Genomic DNA, 18,640 nt, shown 5'->3' on the forward strand with positions numbered 1-18,640 from the left:
AAAGATTCGTTCATTTTGCTGAACGAGATTCAAAGATCCGAGTCAGGAAAATGATTCGAACTTCCCATCACTACTGACTAGACAAGTAAGTAGGTTTTTATAGGCTTTTCACAAGGCTGAAGAGGTCTCCAGTTATTGACCAGTTCCACAGGTTAGCTTGCCTGTAGAAGCACTTTAATATCACTTACACAAGGCTCTGAATAATCTGTTTATTTCCTTTGTTTATTTTATCTCCTCAATCACAAAGAGGCTCATACATTTGACAATTTATGCGATACTGTGTAACACACAAATTATATTATTTTAAGATTTTTATTTAATAATATTTTACTGTAAATAGCCTAATTTTGAACTTGAAATGTGTGACCATCCTGATGACAAGGCATTCAGTGCTTTATAGATCATTAGTAATATTTTGTGTCAAATAATTTGCGATCAATTAAACATTTTACTAGAAGCCAATGAATTGTGGACGAAATGGGTGTAATATAGTCAAACTGTCAGGTTCTGCTGCATTCTGGACTAACTGGAGCTTGTTTCTGCACCTACTGGAATATCAGCAAGGTGTTATTATCGACCAAATGAGAGACTGGAGTTAATAATCACACCAATGTATTTCACTGGTGCACATGATGTAATTGAAAGGCCATCCAGAGATACTTCTAGCTGCCTGTGACTCAGAAATAAGAGTAGAAAGTGAGTAGAAATGCTTCTGTCAGAATAAGGAGGAAGTTACTCTGCATCATCTGACATCCTTTTCATATTCATCATATTTATTAAACTGGTGTCAAGCTACACTATTAGGTTCTGCATTGATAACAAATCCTTGTTTATAATATTTAAACTTCTACATGGTTTAGCTCTGGTGTACAGTATGTTGCTGATCTCCTGAAGTGTTATAGCCCATCCTAAGCACTTCATTCATCTGATGCAGGCTTAGTGTTAGTCCTGTGGATCAGTTGCAGCTCAATCAGTCAGTGGAATACGTTTTTCTTGCATCACCGCTAAACTGTGGAATAATTTTCCAGAGGAATACTTGATAGTTAATTCTTTAGGAAGTGAACATTGGTTCTTTAATGTGCTCGATCATTAATACATTATTTAGCCTTTAATCTTTATGTAGAACACTTTGAGATGTTTATCGACCAGTGGTATGTCTGAAGGAGATTCTGGTGGAATTAAGGATATGGTGGCGAGGAACTCGAGCCAGGGCGATGGTGAGGAACGTGACATCATTCATTCCATCATCGCAGATCTGCAGACACAGCATCCCAGTGCAGTCTTTATAATAAATGGAGATTTTAATCATGTTAAAATCTCAAAGACCCTGTTGAACTTTACACAGTATGGAACCTTCAACACTAGAAGGGATAAGACCTTGGACTTGCTGTATGCCGATGTTAAGGAGGCATCCAGCACCACCGCCCTTCCCCCCTTGGCAAATTAGACCACTGTCTGACACAGCTCACACCTACATACAAGCCTATTGTTAGGAGACAGCTTGTAACCACTAGGACTGTGTAGCTGTAGTCTGTGGAGGCAGAGGAGGCCCTGATGGAGTGTTACAAGACAACTGACTAGAAGCTGTTTCAGGAAGATCATGGGGATGGCACAGAGGGTGTCATTCAGACTACTTCAGATTCTGTGAGGAGAGTGTTGTCCCCATCAAGAAGGTCCACTGCTTTCCCAACAAAAATCCTTGGATTAACAGGGTCATCAAAGCCCCGCTGAACAGGAAGAAGAGAACCTTCATGGCACTGGCACACTGATGATGCCAAGAAGGGAATACAGGAGGAGCTGAGGAGGGAGCCTCTTCTTACACAGGAAAGGACAGAGCAGGATTTTCTTTCCGAGGAGGCTCAGGTCCTTTAATGTGTGCACTAGGCTGCTATGGATGTTTTTACCTGTCTGTGGTGGCCAGTGTTATCTTCTTTGCTGTGGTATGTTGGGGAGGTGGCAATGGGACTTGTGGGGCCAACAAACTGAGCAAGCTGGTATGGAAGAGAGCTTTGTGTTGGGGATGGAACTGGACAATGTGGAAGCAGTGACATCATATCTTATTGAAATTAAAGTGCTATATAAATAATACATTTTTATTATTGCTGTTGTCATTATTATTATAATTATTAAGGGACCAAGCACAGGCATCCTATTGTTATTCAACCTTTTCTTATTATTATTCTGCTTCTTCTTCTGGTAAGGGTGTCAGATAAAAAGTTGTGAAATTTGGCACATAGATTGAGGATGGTCTAAGGAATATTCTGACCAAATTTGGGCCAAGTGCTGCCAATGCTTTAGCACCACTATTGGGTCAAATTTGGGCCTAATTTGGAAGTGTGTTTATGTTCATAGCTTTTGAAGCATGTGTACAAAATTTAAAAGCCAGGCATTCCTGGATTCCCTTGTTCAAAACGAGTTCAACTCACCATGACATTAATTTATATCTAATTAGAAATTCTGCCAGTTTGTCCAAATCTGTTTTTTTTTTTTTTTTTTTTTTTGGACTCACAAAATTATCAGAAGAATTTTGAATACTCCAAATTGTTTGTCTAGAATGGGCCAATGAATCTGACAGTGAAGCCATCAAACAGGAAGTGAGTTTGTACCTCAGCAGTAGCAATCATGAAAACAGGTCAAAGTAGCAACAGGCAACTCCCAGGTCACAGCAGTAGCAGCAGTTTCAACTGCTTCACATTTGTTCATCTAGACCTTTCCTCCTACAGTCAAAGAATTCCACCACTGTCTGGTAAAAACATACACATCATCACAGTGAAAGTACACATCATTCTTGAACCCCTTTGACTACCACTGTGGCTCTGCTTTTCCAATATTTGCTTAGACAACAATTGTAGTGCCTCTTTGAATGTGTAGCTCAGGTGCTTGGCCCCCAAAAATGCTGCTTGCAGCTTTTAGTATCATTATACATCCATCCATTTTCTTTACTGCTCATGGTACACAGGGTCACGGGTCCATGGAAAGATTCCCAGGTCTGATAAATGTTGTGAGTTTCCAGGAGTTTGTATTTTATGTTTTATTATGCATATTTTTACAGTTTTAATATCACACCACCTGATCTGAAATGTAGCATTTTGCAGTTAGCTAGACTAACTATAGTTATGCTGTGCTGTCTAATAATTGCCTTTCATGCTCTGAAAAATGTAAAGTTAGCCTAATTTCTTTGTGGATATGGACATACTGAAGTTTTAAAATAGGCCCATTCCCATAAATTTACTTCTCTTTAGGGGAAAACCCCTTAGCTGATTGACATTGACAATACAAGATAGACAATAATAAATGCAATGGGTTTTTTTTTATCAAAATGAACAATTTTCTGTTCTGTGAAGTCAATGGATATTATACCACCCATGTTTTTCATAATAAATTTTGTTTATATTGGAAATTAGAATGAACCAGACCTAATTCTTTAAGGTAAGTCCACATATACAATTAACCTGATTAGAAGTGTTCGTTATACAGTTGCAGTAAAAAAAATTGATTATTCAAAGTTATTGTTCCAGCTCAAGCACACTTGGTGCCACTAATGAAGTCCTTGATAAGTTGCATCAGGTGTCCTCGAGACAACACCTGTTTTGCATATTTGTGCTGTTGTGAGGGATTGTATTCTATGGGCTTGAATTATTTTGAGACTGGAGAAATCATTATAAGTTGCATTTTCATTTGAATTTGGGGAAACCACTTGAAACATTCGTTGTGTTGAACTATTTCAATTGCTTTTGATTGATTTGTTCATTGCAAACAGCTGAAAGTCTGTAAATTTTGACAATAAACCTGATTTGCAATGGGGGTTGAATAATTTTGATTGCAATTATACATCACCACAAGTTGTTTAGAAGGGTTTCAAGAAAAAAAGCCTCTACTCTCATCCAAAAACAAACTCGAGCATCTTCAGTTTGTCAGACACTACTGGAACTTGAAATGGGATCGGGTTCTATGGTCAGATGAAACCAAAATAGAGCTTGTTGGCAATAAACACCAAAGTTGGTTTTGGAGTACACAGTGAGGTAGTCATATGGAAAAGTACCTCATGCCCACGGTTAAATATGGTGGTGGATCTTTAATGTTTTGGGACTGTTTTTCTGCCAGAGGACCTGGACATTTTGTTAGGATACATGGCATCATGGACTCTATCAAATATCAACAGATATTAAATGAAAACCTGACTGCCTCTGCCAGAAAGCTTAAAAAGGGCCGTGGTTGGATCTTCCAGCAGGACAATGATCCAAAACATACATCAAAATCAACACAAAAATGGTTTACTGACCACAAAATCGAGGTCCTGCCATGGCCATCCCAGTCCCCTGACCTGAACCCCATAGAAAACCTGTGGGGTGAACTGAAGAGGAGAGTCCACCAGTGTGGACCTCGAAATGTGAAGGATCTGGAGAGATTGTGTATGGAGGAACGGTCTCAGATCCCTTACCATGTATTCTCCAACCTCATCAGACATTATAGGAGAAGACTCAGAGCCGTTATCTTGGCAAATGCAGGTAGCACAAAGTATTGACTAAAAGGGTGCCAATAATTGTTGCACACCTATATTTAACAATTTTTGGGGGGGATAAACTTGTTTTGTTTGCAATTGTTTGCTATCCATGAGAGCAGAGTCTTTTTGTGAATTTTTCTTTAACAAAAGATCAAAAGTTTAAATAATAAATATTAGTGGAGGGCACTGTAGATTGTGGACTCTTGTGATAGAAAATGATAGACCAGATCAATCTGAGTTAAACCCTTTATTTACAGAGATTAAACTTTATGTACTGCTATTAAACATGCTATGCATGATTTGTATCCAGAAGTCCCCACCTACGCCACAGACTCCAACTGTGGTGAAGGGCTGGGCTTCCACATACAGGTCTGATGCCAATTATGGCACACATAGCTGTGCACACTTGGCACACTGCCTCCTTCTCTGCCACACTTATTCTTTCCTTTGTGATCTTATCATTTTATATTTTGTGGTATTTGAGATACATTAACAGAAAGTTATGTTTTTCCTCCTGTTAGGGATATAATGGTTCTTACTGAGATTTCTTTTGTTTGCAGGAACCTGACTATGATGTTTTCTTCTGCCAAATCTCAGTTGGTGTCCTCATTGCTGAGCCAGAAGGCACTGATCAAACTCACGGCATATTCATTACATATACACATACATATACATTTCCTTACACTTAAAATGAATGTTTTATCTTTGGTAAAATGTATGTACGTTTCCTGACTTTAAAAGCTACCATGGTGAATAGTTTAAAATGTTATACAAAAAAGGATATACAATTCAATTTGTACTGTTGTTTTATTCTGATTGTTGTTTTTTTTTTTTTTTTGACAGTGCAGACATTTATAGGAGAAAAGTTATTTTGTACTCCCTGTTGGGTGAAATGTTTTGTTTGCTTGTCTGTGTTAAATCTGTGCAGTTAGTGTTAATACTTTAAATGGTCATTATATGTATTGAACACATGATTACAATAAATATGATGGCACTGAAATTTTATATGCATGGCAGGTAATATTTTTCACAAATTTTGTGAAACCTTATTAGCTCTCCTTACAAGATTACACACTTTAATTAGACATAAAAATACTCAGTGCTTTTAACTTCAAAGAGTTAGAAACAAACTAGATGCATTTGTTTGTTTTACTTCTACTTTCTAGCAAGTGTTAACAACTATTAAGAATTGATTTATCAGAAAGTGTAATTCTGTGTTAGAACAACCTATGTTAGTTCAGTTTATTTTAAATGTCCAAGTTTTCTCTACTTAAAGTTCAAAGTACATATAACTTGAATATAACATACATTAGCCCAACTTCTAACAAAAAACAGTCCATGTAAATAATAAAGATCTTTTTTTTTTTTTTTTTAAAAGTAGCTTCCCTGTATAAAAGATTTGGTCACACCGGATCAGCCAGGCTGCATTACGGGGTCAACTTTATACTTCTCCCATCACTGTGCCACCTAGTGGCTATTAATGCTGTTAAATTGTGATGGTTTCACCTGGAATATTGTGTGTTCATTAATTCCATACAAAGGCAAATATGACAAATAAATTAAGTTGCCGTTCACTTAACTTTAAGTAATATGATATATATGGTCGAGAGAATAAAGAAAAAAAAATCTAACATTTAGCAACGTTTTAAGTGAAAAGTTTAAGGCTGTGAATTACACATCTAAAATTCCTTTAAAAAATTTTTTTTATACATAAAAAACAGCAACAATGTTTTGTTTTTGTTTTTTTTTTTTTTACCACAATGCCACCATGCATGTTTATAGAGCTGTCAATTTACTGTCCAGTGCACTGTAGTAACAGAAACACGGCTGGACTACACTATGGAATCCCTAAGCGGCCATGCATTATTAATTTTTTTCTTTGTTGTTTTCTCGTGATCTCGACTTAATTTTCTCATGATCTTGACAAAACCAAAAGCTGTTTTCCCATGATGTAATTTTATTGCTTGCGTTTTGTGAATGGGACTGGTGTTACATGCACGCTGGCATCTTTGCCACGTAATAAATGAACAGAACACACACAGACGCACAAAAAGAGAGATGTAAGAATATTGCTCGTTACTAAAGCTAAAATTAAATAATAAGGTTCTATAACTAATTTAGAAATAGATGCATTTTCTTCCAGCTTGCAGAAATGTGGGTTGGACATTTAAAATGTCCATAGCCTATTATTGTTCAAAAATCTACAGTGTAAAAAAAGTCTATATCTAGATAGTTAGTTAAGACGAAAATTAAAAATGAAGACTCCAGTAAACTATTAAATTTAATTGTGGATTCTGCTCTGGGATTTTACTATTGTTCACCAGGTTTTCCTCGAGCTACCGTCACTTTATTTGGAAAAACAGTTTTAAAAAGTGTTGCAAAAATATGTTTGAATTCAGTTAAATTCAATGTGCAACTTTCTTTTTGAGAGTTAGACTCACTCAATGTTTTTTTTTTTTTTTTTAAACACTAAATGTTGTTGATTAAGGTCAGGTCTCATTTGGATTGACGATTTGATCTATAAATGTGTGCAACCTTCAGCTTGAGATTAGTTTCTGTAAAAAGGTCTGTACATCATGAATTTCAATTCAAATATAAACATCTTTATACATGAATACTGCACGGGTTAAGCACAGTACACTGGGAGACCTGTCTTATTAAAGAAGGTCTTGATAGACTGGGATCCAGCAGTTCTCCTGGCCCCCCTCTCCTTCTTTTCATTACGTCCCTGGTACCTAGATTTATGTCTCAGGTTCTTCATGTGTAACTTTCTAGCTTCTACTGTTCTCAGAGCAGCCTTAACTCTGAATTGTGATGTTCACAAGCTGGGGTGGGACCTCTGCTGTTTGTCACTGACTGAACTGAAATAATTAATAACCATCAGACTAAACCATTTTTAGGGAGGGGAGCATACAAGCTGAAGCTTTAATTGATATTTAATTTATTCATAGAGTTGGGGCCTATATAGCATAACTACTGGATTTAGTGGGGGCCCCTATAATTGTCACCATTTTTCACCCCACTAGCAAAGGCCTTGTCAATACATGATGCAGAAAAAAAGTAGTTCAAGACAGAAAATTTGGTCATATCACCCCTATTATTGCATTGGCTCAGAGTAAAATTTTTTGATTATAAAATATTACTAATGACCTATAAATCACTGAATTGTCTCACCTCACGTTACCCGAGTTACCTTTAGGTCTATTACGATCTGACCACACCTGCATTCAAAAGATGCAGGCTTGTTAGTAGTATAAATAATGAAGACTACAGCAGTGGACAGAGCTTTCTCTTATAAGGGAGAGCTATGGAATAGCCTTCCAAATTAATGTTCGGGACTCAAACAATCTTCAAGTCTCAGTCTTTAAGTCTAGGTTTAAAATAATGATTTGTTTAGCCAAACTTTCTGTTAATTCAATTCAATTACATTTTATTTGTATAGCGCTTTTAAAAGTGGACATTGTCTCAAAGCAGCTTTACAGAAATATATAAACACAGGATACAGATTTTAAGTGTGTGGATTAATCCCTATTGAGCGAGCCGGTGGTGATGGTGGTGAGGAAAAACTCCCCAAGATGATATGAGGAAGAAACCTTGAGAGGAACCAGACTCAGAAGGGAATCCATCCTCATCTGGGTAACAACGGATAGTGTGAAAGTAAAAGAAAGTTCATTATGGTTTAATATGAAGTCTTTGTTGAACTAGTCCACTGTTCACCAAAGGAGACCTGAGTGCAAAACTGCATGTGGTTCTACAGGGCAGAACAGCACCATGACTACTTTAGAGCCACTTTCAAGAAATGGATCCATAACCAGAAAACCTTCAAACAAGGATTTTGGGCTTAATACTCATTTTGTTTATTGTCATGTTTGATGTTTGAAGGTGATTAAATCTATATCCAAGAAAAAGATTCTTACCAAGGATATGGCAGCAGCATTGAATGTCATTATATGGTGTACTTTTTCTATGGATCTCTTAATTGCTTTGGCTGTTATTACAGTATGTAGACAAGAACAGTTTGATTCAGGAGTGACCTTTACCGGTAGCTCAAGACCAAACCTAGGACCTTGAGTCCACACACTCTAATTTTAGATGCAGTTTGATATACTGACTGGAGACAAACAAAAAAAAAAATTAAAGAAAAAACAGTGGTTCTGTTATAGTGTGGGGGGATTTTTCAGAGAGGGGCAGAGGTTGGATTCGCTTGTCTGAATGATCATCTTTCTCCTATGATGAAACATTTCTATACCTGTTGAGAGTTGTTACTTCCAGGATGGCAAAGCCCCCATCCACAGGACACAAGGGCTCACTGATGAGGATGAAAATAAATCTCAACCCACCTATGGGAGATTTTGGAACGTTACACAGGACTCTCCACCACCACTCTCAAATAATTAATACATTAGCTAATGGAATATCTTTAGGAAGAATGGTGTTCATCCCTCCTGTACAGTTCCAAACACTTGCAGAGTTTATGCCAAGGAGGACTGAAGTTGTTCTAGCAGCGTGAGGTTGCCCAACACCTTACAGACACACCTTCTGCGGTTTTCCCTTTAATTTGTCACGTCTGTACTGCACAAAACACAAAATGTTGCAAGAGTTCCACCAAAGCCATGTCTTCTACCATATTTTCCCACACTCCCTTGAACTGCCACCAAATGTTAAAGCATTGCAACCTTTCAATCTCCAAGTATTAAGAGCTTCATTAAGGTTTCCCCACACTTCCTATGAAACCCTTGGATATTTCTTTTCAACCCTAGAACTCAATCATTAAATAAATATAAATAAAAACAAATGGCACAATATCATATTGTAGTGTGTCAGTGCATTTTTTCTGTATTGAACTCGCAGTTTCATGGAAAGCTGTACACAGAAGTGGCAACATGCTTCAGAGCAGTCAGTGAATGGCACAGTGGAAGTTCAACTGTTAGTGGGTCTAGTTAAAGGCTGCTAGGGTGTTGCTGCTGTGCCTCGATATGCCTTCATCTTCTCCAGCCGTTTGTTCAGGTGGCTGTTACTTGCCTCTAACTCCTCAATCTTGTCCAGTGAGGTTCGGAGCTGGCAAAAATAAAAATGAAACACAGCTATGTATGTACACCAAATGTAAAAAAACATTGTACACATCACTGTGTTTGGGGATATTTATCATCAGCAGGTGAACTATAAAAAAATAAAATAAAATAAAAAAATCATACCTCTCTCTGCAGTTTGCGTTTCTCAGCTTTTAGTTCATCCTCCACTTTCTCTGCATTCTCCGCTGCAGATTTGTACCGAGTCACCTGACCCTCAAGTCTTGTGACCTGCCGTAGGACATGGAAGAGAATTAAATTGATGAAAGCCCATTCCAGTCCAATAAGAAATAGAATATATAGACTGTGTGCCAATTAAGACGACTTTATATTATACCAACCAAGTCTTGTGTTTTAAGCATTTAAGTGTTACTAAAATGTAGGGATGCTCCGGTCAGGATTTTTGAACCCGATACCGATTTCTTGACATCATGATTGGCTGATATTGATCCCAATCATTCAAGCTTTATATAAGCGATATGTAAGCTTTCTGTTGACAGTCACTGTTAACCTTTTTTTTTTCCAAATAAAGTAATACCACAGATGTTGCCTTGGTTATACTATTTACAGTAATGCTGCTTTAATTAATGAATCAAATAAATAAGCATAACAAACATTAATTTTACAATGAACATTTTAATAGGCGTTTAAAAATACATGGCAAGTAGCAAATTTTTCATTGTTTCTTGAGACCACATAATTCCATGCCTAGATGACATGACCGCAGTGCTAAAGTTTAACGTCATCACGTGTTTTACGCCCTCACATGTTTTACGTTATCAAATTATGATCGGTTCATGAGATCGGCCAAATTTAGAGACTACCGTGTCATAGAATGTGATTACCGGCCGATACCAATTGGCAGCCGATTGATCGGAGCATCCCTAGTAAAATGTTAATGTGTATGTAACACTTTTTTAAAAATCACAAATGTAACACTGAACAATACAATAGAAAAAAGTCTCCACAAAACCATACTAATTAAACACAATAGGACAATCCTAGGGGAAAGAATTGCCAGGGAATGACATCAGGAATGTGACTGTGAGGAAAATTTTTCCACTGGTTAATCAACGTGTGAGAACACAACAACAAAACAGTACAATGACAAACTCGCTTATATTAAACATAGAACTTTTGAAACCAAATCTTCCGCCATCGTCTTGTCAGTCAGCTCGCCTCACTCTCGTTACGTGCTTAATGAAATCTGATCTGTGCTGTGACTCTGACTCATTTGGGTCATGCTGAATTGAGCAGACGCATTCGGTTTTTAATTGTAGTGTCCATTCTCTAACTGAACTAAATGATTTTTATTACTATAAAAAAGCAAAACGACAGTGGGGGCGGTGCCGCGGTGGGCAAGTGATGTAATCGGTGTGCGGCCCCAACACCAGTAACACCGGGAACACAGGCTATCGCAGCAAGCCTAAATGCCATAAAAGAATGTACAGCCCTTTACCGTCATGTGATGTTTTAAGTGTTTTAAGAGAATCATAAACACCTGTTCAATATGACAGACCAAATATGGAAGACCACATGCAGTAGTGATTAACTAGTTAATGTTTAAAGTAGCTATCATAAAAAAGTCTATGTCTGCTCCTGGTTAAGCATGCTAGACATATATTTCAGCCTGGAAAAATATTCAAGGCTGTGAAAATTCAGCTTGATGCAGTGCTTTGACACTTCGGCCCATAAAGTTACATCTTAAATAGAAACTTATTAGTTTATGACCAGGCTTAAGGTGCAGCTCGCCCCAGGTGAAAACAGTCTCTCAACTCATAACAATGCATACAAGCAGACATAAATTATCACAGATCACTCACATTCTGTTCCAACGCTGAGATTTCCTGCTCTGATTTGACCAGCTTAAATTTAAGGTCATTGACTTGCCTGTTAGCATCTCCTATAAAAGCATGAACATTTTTTAAATATACACATCCACATTTGATATAAATTCACTGAAATATGGAACCTATATGTGGACCTCATAATTTATAGAAATTTGTGGTCACAACAAGGAAAAGTGTTTTTATTCCTTCTTTAGCATACAGAGGTTAAGGTTGGGTGGATTAGAGGTAGGCATAGCTTTATATGTAAATAAAGAGGGCACAATACCACTTTTCCTTTCCAATATCGATACTGAAGCCTTTTATGTATTTAACTGAAGCACATTACAAAACATGGCATCAAACATGATCTACAGAAAAATAACAATTATTTATTTGATTAAACTCTTTCACACCTAAATCATGTACATTGCCAACTGTAATAAATAGAATGAAGTATAAAGCATACATAAAATAAATAACTAATAAATCAAATAATAAATAAGAAAAAAAACTAAATCATGTCTCTTTTAATCATGTCCATTTTATGCTGGTATTGCCTGGTACTGATCCTGGGTATCGTACCAGTGTCATGTCTACTCATGAAGACAATAAAAGCTGTGTTTGTTTGTGTCTCACATACTCGGCATGTCCATGACATCGGCGTCAGTATCATTCTCCAGCACCTCTCCCTCTGGACTGCAGCTCTGATCTCCTCTATGCCTCTTTTTCGTCTGCTCATGTTGTTCTTTTAGAGTCTTCACCTGAATATAAACAGTGTAGGTCAATTTACAACCCACTCCTGACAGATACTTAAATATCAAATGTTGATTTTAATCTCACAACACACCCTTCTATTGTATGATAATGTGAAAATACAGCACGGTCACACTATAGACCTCTGAGATACCTGGTCAACGTTTAAAAGAGAGCTGAGGGTTTAAAATACACGTTTTATTTATTCATTTTATTTAATAATAAAATGAAATTTTATATTAAATGTACTAATATTTATAATATTCTCCACAAAGTAAATGGGTTCCAATCATTCCCGATATATTATACTTTAACTTTGGTTACTGGGTTATCTTACAGTCATTTCCTCTGTTACCAATGTCACTTTTGACCTTCCACTTGGGGGTCTGGGTCCAGATCACTTTCAAATGGCTTTGAATGGAACACTATAATGTATATGGCTAATTCTATACATTACTCAAAACTATACATCAAAGCGCTATATGTCAGCAAGTAAAGCAACACAAGCACAACGCTTCGCAACAGGTTTACACTGTTCATAACTTGGTGACAAATGTATCATAGCTACTGTTAGATATCATTAACCCTTTGACTGCCGTTGGAATGTCAGTTAATAAAGGTCAATATCTCATCATAACCTATGCAAAAAACCTGGAGCAATATCATCAGATTAATGGGATTTTTGATGATCAACCACTATGAGATGGCAACATACTGTGAAATACAGATAAATGTAGTTTTTGTAGAACTTATTTCCATTTTCAATTAACCTACATTCTTAAGTAATGTACAACTAAAGTGAGCATTTCACAAATGTGTGATTCTTACCTGTTCGAGCAAATTCTCTCGTTCATCCACCAGTTTTCGTAGACGGATTTCTGAAAAGCAGACCAAGAATTTATATCTATACCCAGTATATAATGGGTTTTTATATACATAAAGTTTTACATCTTATTTATTCATAAGTGTCTAATATATTAACCATTTGCAGTATATTACAGGTATGTCTAGAGATGCCCTCGCTGGTCCTAAAGGACCAAAGCAGCTGAGTTTTCCTGTTTAAAAAACACCCAGTTCTTTTTCCTGAGTTAAAGTAAATATACTAAAAGATGTCTCAGAACTGATACATACATCTATTCAAAACAAATTGTCCTTCCATGGTTAAAAATAGGAATCAGACTTACAGCAGTAGGAGGAGCCAAGTTTATGGGAAGAAGGATTCAGTGCATGCAAATGAGATGTATATGGGACGTGGAGGGTGAAGATGGATAACATGCAGAAACTTCAGGAGTGAACATGGAACAACAAATACCGCTTCATGCAGCAGGGTCCTGATTACTGAATTCAGTCAGATTTGTTCTCATTTATTTAAAATAGTATAAACATTATATATAAAACATACACACACACAGTCATATACGAGCCTACTTTAAATTACTGATGCTTTATTTTAAAGGTCTTCCATCATGACAATACAATCTCCCAGGGCTTTTGACATACAGAATGTGTGAAGGTGAAAGTCAATGGAATGTTAAACAGCTGTAAAACATTTAATAAGGAACCTGATATTTTAATATGCAAATCAGTATAATGTGACAAGCCAAAAGTCCCTGATGGCAATTACACACACAAAAAAAATATTTTAATTATTTTTATTATCATGTGCAAAAAGGTAGTAAAATGCTGCACAATCTTTACAGTATGTAAACAGCATGTAAACTACCACAGTAATAATAATTAGAAAATAAATAAGCCATGAATTTCATTGAGCTCCAAATGTCATTAAACAAATCTGCAATGTGTTTTGACATTTTTAGAAATGTCTACATCTCGCACAATCCTGCTATTGGAACCTACATCCATCTCACACAGCAAAACATTTCAATACTTAAATGAGCTGTCTGTTTAAGTACAATTCAGTGCAATGTGCAAAGATAGAGTTTCGTTCTTAAAGATAATTTTGGTCTAGATTTAAGTAAATATAATACACACTGTGTGACTTGATTTTCCTGCATTCATGAAATTATTCAGGATTAGAAGCTTTTCAAACAAATTCTCATTGAAGTGGGTTTTAGTTAGGCTTTTTAAGACTTCATTATTTACTTTTATGGTAACATCTTTTGGCACAGTATTAAGACATTTTGCAGTCCTCTTTAGTCTTCCCCTTTCCTTTCTTGCTTTCCTTTTTGGAGCCATTCTTTGCATCCTCCTTGTTTCTCTTAGATGTACCCTCTTTGAACTCCCTGATTTCCTGCTCTCCCATATTCTGACCTTCTTCTTGTGGAATGACACTAGTGGCCTCCTGGTCTAACTCTCCTGTCTCAGGAAGAGGATCATCAAGGACCTGTACAAGATTTGCTGGACTTGCTTCCTGCTTGGCGCTTTCATAGTGCTCAACATGTATGATTTCTTCATGGTCTTGAGATCCTTGTTCATCTTTTCCTGTTATAAATTGTTGCTGACATTTGTTATGATCGTTCTCTGTTGTGGCTATCTGATCCACACCCTTGTCTCTTTCTATTGAGACATTCTGTTCATCTGTCTGTAACTTTTGGTCTTCATGTCCCTCTTCAGCATCTGCCAGCTCCTGTGGTTCACTGGTTGTACAAGACTGCTCTGTGTACCTGGAAATGCTTTTGTGTTCTTGCTGACACTCGGTATCTCCAAGCAAATTTCCTTCTGACCCGTTAACCTCCATATTAAACTCAAAAGATTCTCCAGACTCCACCTCACCTTCATCCTCTTCTACACTGAATTCCTGATCTATGCGTGTTGGCTCCTGTGATTCTTGTTCCTGTTCAGGTACTTCAGCTGTAACTAATGTGTCTCCCAGCTGTGTGTCTCTCGATGTTTCTTGCTCTTCTTTTGGTACTTCAGCTGTAACTAATGCTTCTCCCAGCTCTGTGTCTGTGGATGTTTCTTGCTCTTCTTTTGGTACTTTTGCTGTATCTAATGTGTCACCCAGCTGTGTATCTGTGGATGTTTCTTGTTCCTGTTCAGGTACTTCAGCTGTAACTAATGCTTCACCCAGCTGTGTGTCTCTCGATGTTTCTTGCTCTTCTTTTGGTACTTCAGCTGTAACTAATGTGTCACCCAGCTGTGTGTCTATGGATGTTTCTTGCTCTTCTTTTGGTACTTCAGCTGTATCTAATGTGTCACCCAGCTGTGTGTCTGTGGATGTTTCTTGTTCCTGTTCAGGTACTTCAGCTGTAACTAATGCTTCACCCAGTTGTATGTCTCTCGATGTTTCTTGCTCTTCTTTTGGTACTTCAGCTGTAACTAATGTGTCACCCAGCTGTGTGTCTGTGGATGTTTCTTGCTCTTCTTTTGGTACTTTTGCTGTATCTAATGTGTCACCCAGCTGTGTGTCTGTGGATGTTTCTTGCTCTTCTTTTGGTACTTCAGCTGTAACTAATGTGTCACCCAGCTCTGTGTCTGTTTCTTGCTCTTCTTTTGGTACTTCAGCTGTAACTAATGTGTCACCCAGCTGTGTGTCTGTGGATGTTTCTTGCTCTTCTTTTGGTACTTCAGCTGTAACTAATGTGTCACCCAGCTCTGTGTCTGTTTCTTGCTCTTCTTTTGGTACTTCAGCTGCAACTAATGTGTCACCCAGCTGTGTGTCTGTGGATGTTTCTTGTTCCTGTTCAGGTACTTCAGCTGTAACTAATGCTTCACCCAGCTGTGTCTCTCTCGATGTTTCTTGCTCTTCTTTTGGTACTTCAGCTGTAACTAATGTGTCACCCAGCTCTGTGTCTGTTTCTTGCTCTTCTTTTGGTACTTCAGCTGTAACTAATTTGTCACCCAGCTGTGTGTCTGTGTCTGTTTCTTGCTCTTCTTTTGGTACTTCAGCTGTAACTAATGTGTCACCCAGCTGTGTGTCTGTGGATGTTTCTTGCTCTTCTTTTGGTACTTCTGCTGTATCTAATGTGTTACCCAGCTCTGTGTCTGTGGATGTTTCTTGTTCCGGTTCAGATACTTCAGCTGTAACTAATTTGTCACCCAGCTGTGTGTCTGTGTCTGTTTCTTGCTCTTCTTTTGGTACTTCAGCTGTATCTAATGTGTCACCCAGCTGTGTGTCTCTCGATGTTTCTTGCTCTTCTTTTAGTACTTCTGCTGGATCTAATGTGTCATCCAGCTGTGTGTCTGTGGAAGTTTCTACACTGGTTTCATCAAGATGAATAATCTCATCAACTGTTTCTATTTTTACTACATCTTTGGTAGTTTCAGTTATATCTTTCTCAAGGTTTACCTCAGAAGAGTTTTCAGAGTCAGGAAAATCAGCACAGACAGCAACAATGTCTTTTGGCCCAGCGTCATCAGTGTTGCTTAGCAATTTGTATTTGCCATTAGAAGCATTTAACTCACCAGTAGTAATTTCCAATGGAAAGCCATAAGTAGGGATTTCAATATTAATTTCTGTTTTGGAGTCCAAAGGTGGGATGGAGTCAGTGCTGCTTGTGCAATCAGTCCAATTAATGATTGGTCCTAAAATGTTTCCAGGGCCGGTATTAGGGCTTTGTAGTTCTAGGGATTCTGCTCCTTTGTGCATCAGGTCAGTCCTTTCATTAATATTCACATTATCTGAAACTTTCTCATTTATTGTTGCTTCCTCTGAACGTATAGAGTTATACTCTGAAACTGACTCTACAGTCTGAACTGAACTGCTCTCTATGAGCTGGTTTTCATTCTTGTCCCCTATTTCTGAATGAACCTCTTTTTCATCACAACTATGCTTTTGTTTCTGTTTACTTTTCTTTTTCTTCTTCTTCTTTTTTCCTGAAACACTGGCACTTTGAGAATGTGATGATGTATCTATTTTTGCTGATGGCAAACTGTCAGAAACCATTCTGATCTGAGAATCTCCAGCCACAGTTTCATCTAAGTGATCTCCATCTTTTTCTGATATCTCACAGGTGGATTTTTCTGTGGAATCAGTATTTCCCTCTTTGATAGTCTCACTTCTTTTAACATACAGTGAACTCTCTTGCTGATCTGTCCTCATACCGTCCATAAAAATTGCAACAGGTTCTGGTGCTACATTACCTTTTGAAATTTCCAATACAACATGTTCCTCTGCTTCAACCACAAAAACATTCTGAGGTTTTTCAACATTAATCTGAATTTTCTCTGTGCTGTTATTTATATCATTTCCAAGACCCACATCATCATTTTGTGCTACTAAAAGAGATTCAGAAGAATTGCCAGAGGCAGATGTAGGCAGGTGATTCTCTTGAATTCCATGGTCAAAATCCTTTGGGTGTTGGAACTGGCCACCTCTGGAGCCCCCTACATTTTCACCTCTAAACAGCTGCAACTCCTGAGTGCCTGGGAGATTGATTGAGGAATCAGTGGTAGAGGAAATAAGAAAATGTTTGCTGTTTACAATATACATTTATAAAGGTGAAATAAATAAATAAAAATTGTGAAGGAACAATAGAGTGTTCAGGCTACAAAGCATAGCTACTGATCAAATGTAAACATTGAAGAGAGAGAAACATGCTGCACCAAAATGGTGTTAATCCATCAAAACATGGAAAGCATAAGACAAGATAAAGTCAACTTCACAGTTATTGGGACTCAAGAGAACTGGCAGAAATTATTACATAACAAATATACATGATTCATTTAGTGATTTTCCAGCTCAACCAATGAGCTGTTGCCTTTGCCCAAATATCACTTTATACAGATGAAAAACTGTCATCCATCACCATGGGGGGGGGACAAAGTGCTTTGCTGACATGCACTAGCCATTAAGCACAATCACAATAAATACAAGTTTACAAACTTGTCAGTAAAGATAATGAGGCAAAAATAATACCAAGGGAACCGTTTTAGATTTGTACAATTTAGTTGATTCTTGTGGTTATCAATTTCACAGCTAACTGTTAAATGCCACTTGTAGAACAATAATCTGTGTGAAACAATGGAACAAAAAAGCCCTTGCTGAGAGAAACTCAAAATACAGCATGTGAATTTCAGAAAGCAACAAAATACCATCCAATAGCCTGAACCAATCTCGTTACTACATAATTGCCAGAAAAACAAGAACTACTGCTAGTTTGATCATGGTTGATAAGTATACAAATTTCACAATTAAGAGGGAGAGATGGCTTTAGACAATTGAGGGGGTGCCATGAGGGGGTGCAAATGTTCACTTAAGACCTTCAAATATACAACCTTTGGACGAAGAGAAAACAGCTTCTGCCATCAGGTAGTAGATGCAACATTATAAACTATCTTATTAAAAAAAAAAAAAAAAAGGGTCTGAAAATCAGACAGTCTGAAAATACAGACAATCAAACCTTTACACTCAAAAACAGGAAGGAAATCGGAGTGCATTCCAGAATAATTATTTAAAACAAAAGGGAAATATAGCTGTGTGTTAATATTCAGAAATCACAGTCAACATGCCGAAGCCCTGAGATGTACATGATGCCAAAATCACCTGTTAGCTTAAGCTAGCTCACAGCAAGAGAAAAAGATAT

At 37.3% G+C, this 18,640-nt stretch overlaps 1 protein-coding gene across 13 annotated transcripts in view; it reads right to left on the reverse strand.

Moving 5' to 3' along the window:
* Positions 1-7,845: 7,845 nt before the first annotated feature.
* Positions 7,846-18,640, reverse strand: part of lrrfip1a (leucine rich repeat (in FLII) interacting protein 1a) — a 65,108-nt gene continuing 54,313 nt past the window's right edge. For 12 of the 13 annotated variants that reach the window (XM_053626304.1, XM_053626303.1, XM_053626302.1 and 9 more), the window contains one exon: positions 13,796-17,480. In XM_053626304.1, the coding sequence (XP_053482279.1) occupies positions 14,287-17,480 (3,194 nt within the window). In that variant the 3' untranslated portion in view covers positions 13,796-14,286. Of the gene's footprint in view, positions 9,563-9,699; positions 9,805-11,396; positions 11,477-12,042; positions 12,164-12,983; positions 13,034-13,795; positions 17,481-18,640 lie in introns of those variants that run through there. The other variant, XM_053626315.1, reaches the window with a different exon arrangement.

The sequence above is a fragment of the Ictalurus furcatus genome, chromosome 6, assembly GCF_023375685.1.
Source record: "Ictalurus furcatus strain D&B chromosome 6, Billie_1.0, whole genome shotgun sequence".
NCBI lineage: Eukaryota > Metazoa > Chordata > Actinopteri > Siluriformes > Ictaluridae > Ictalurus > Ictalurus furcatus.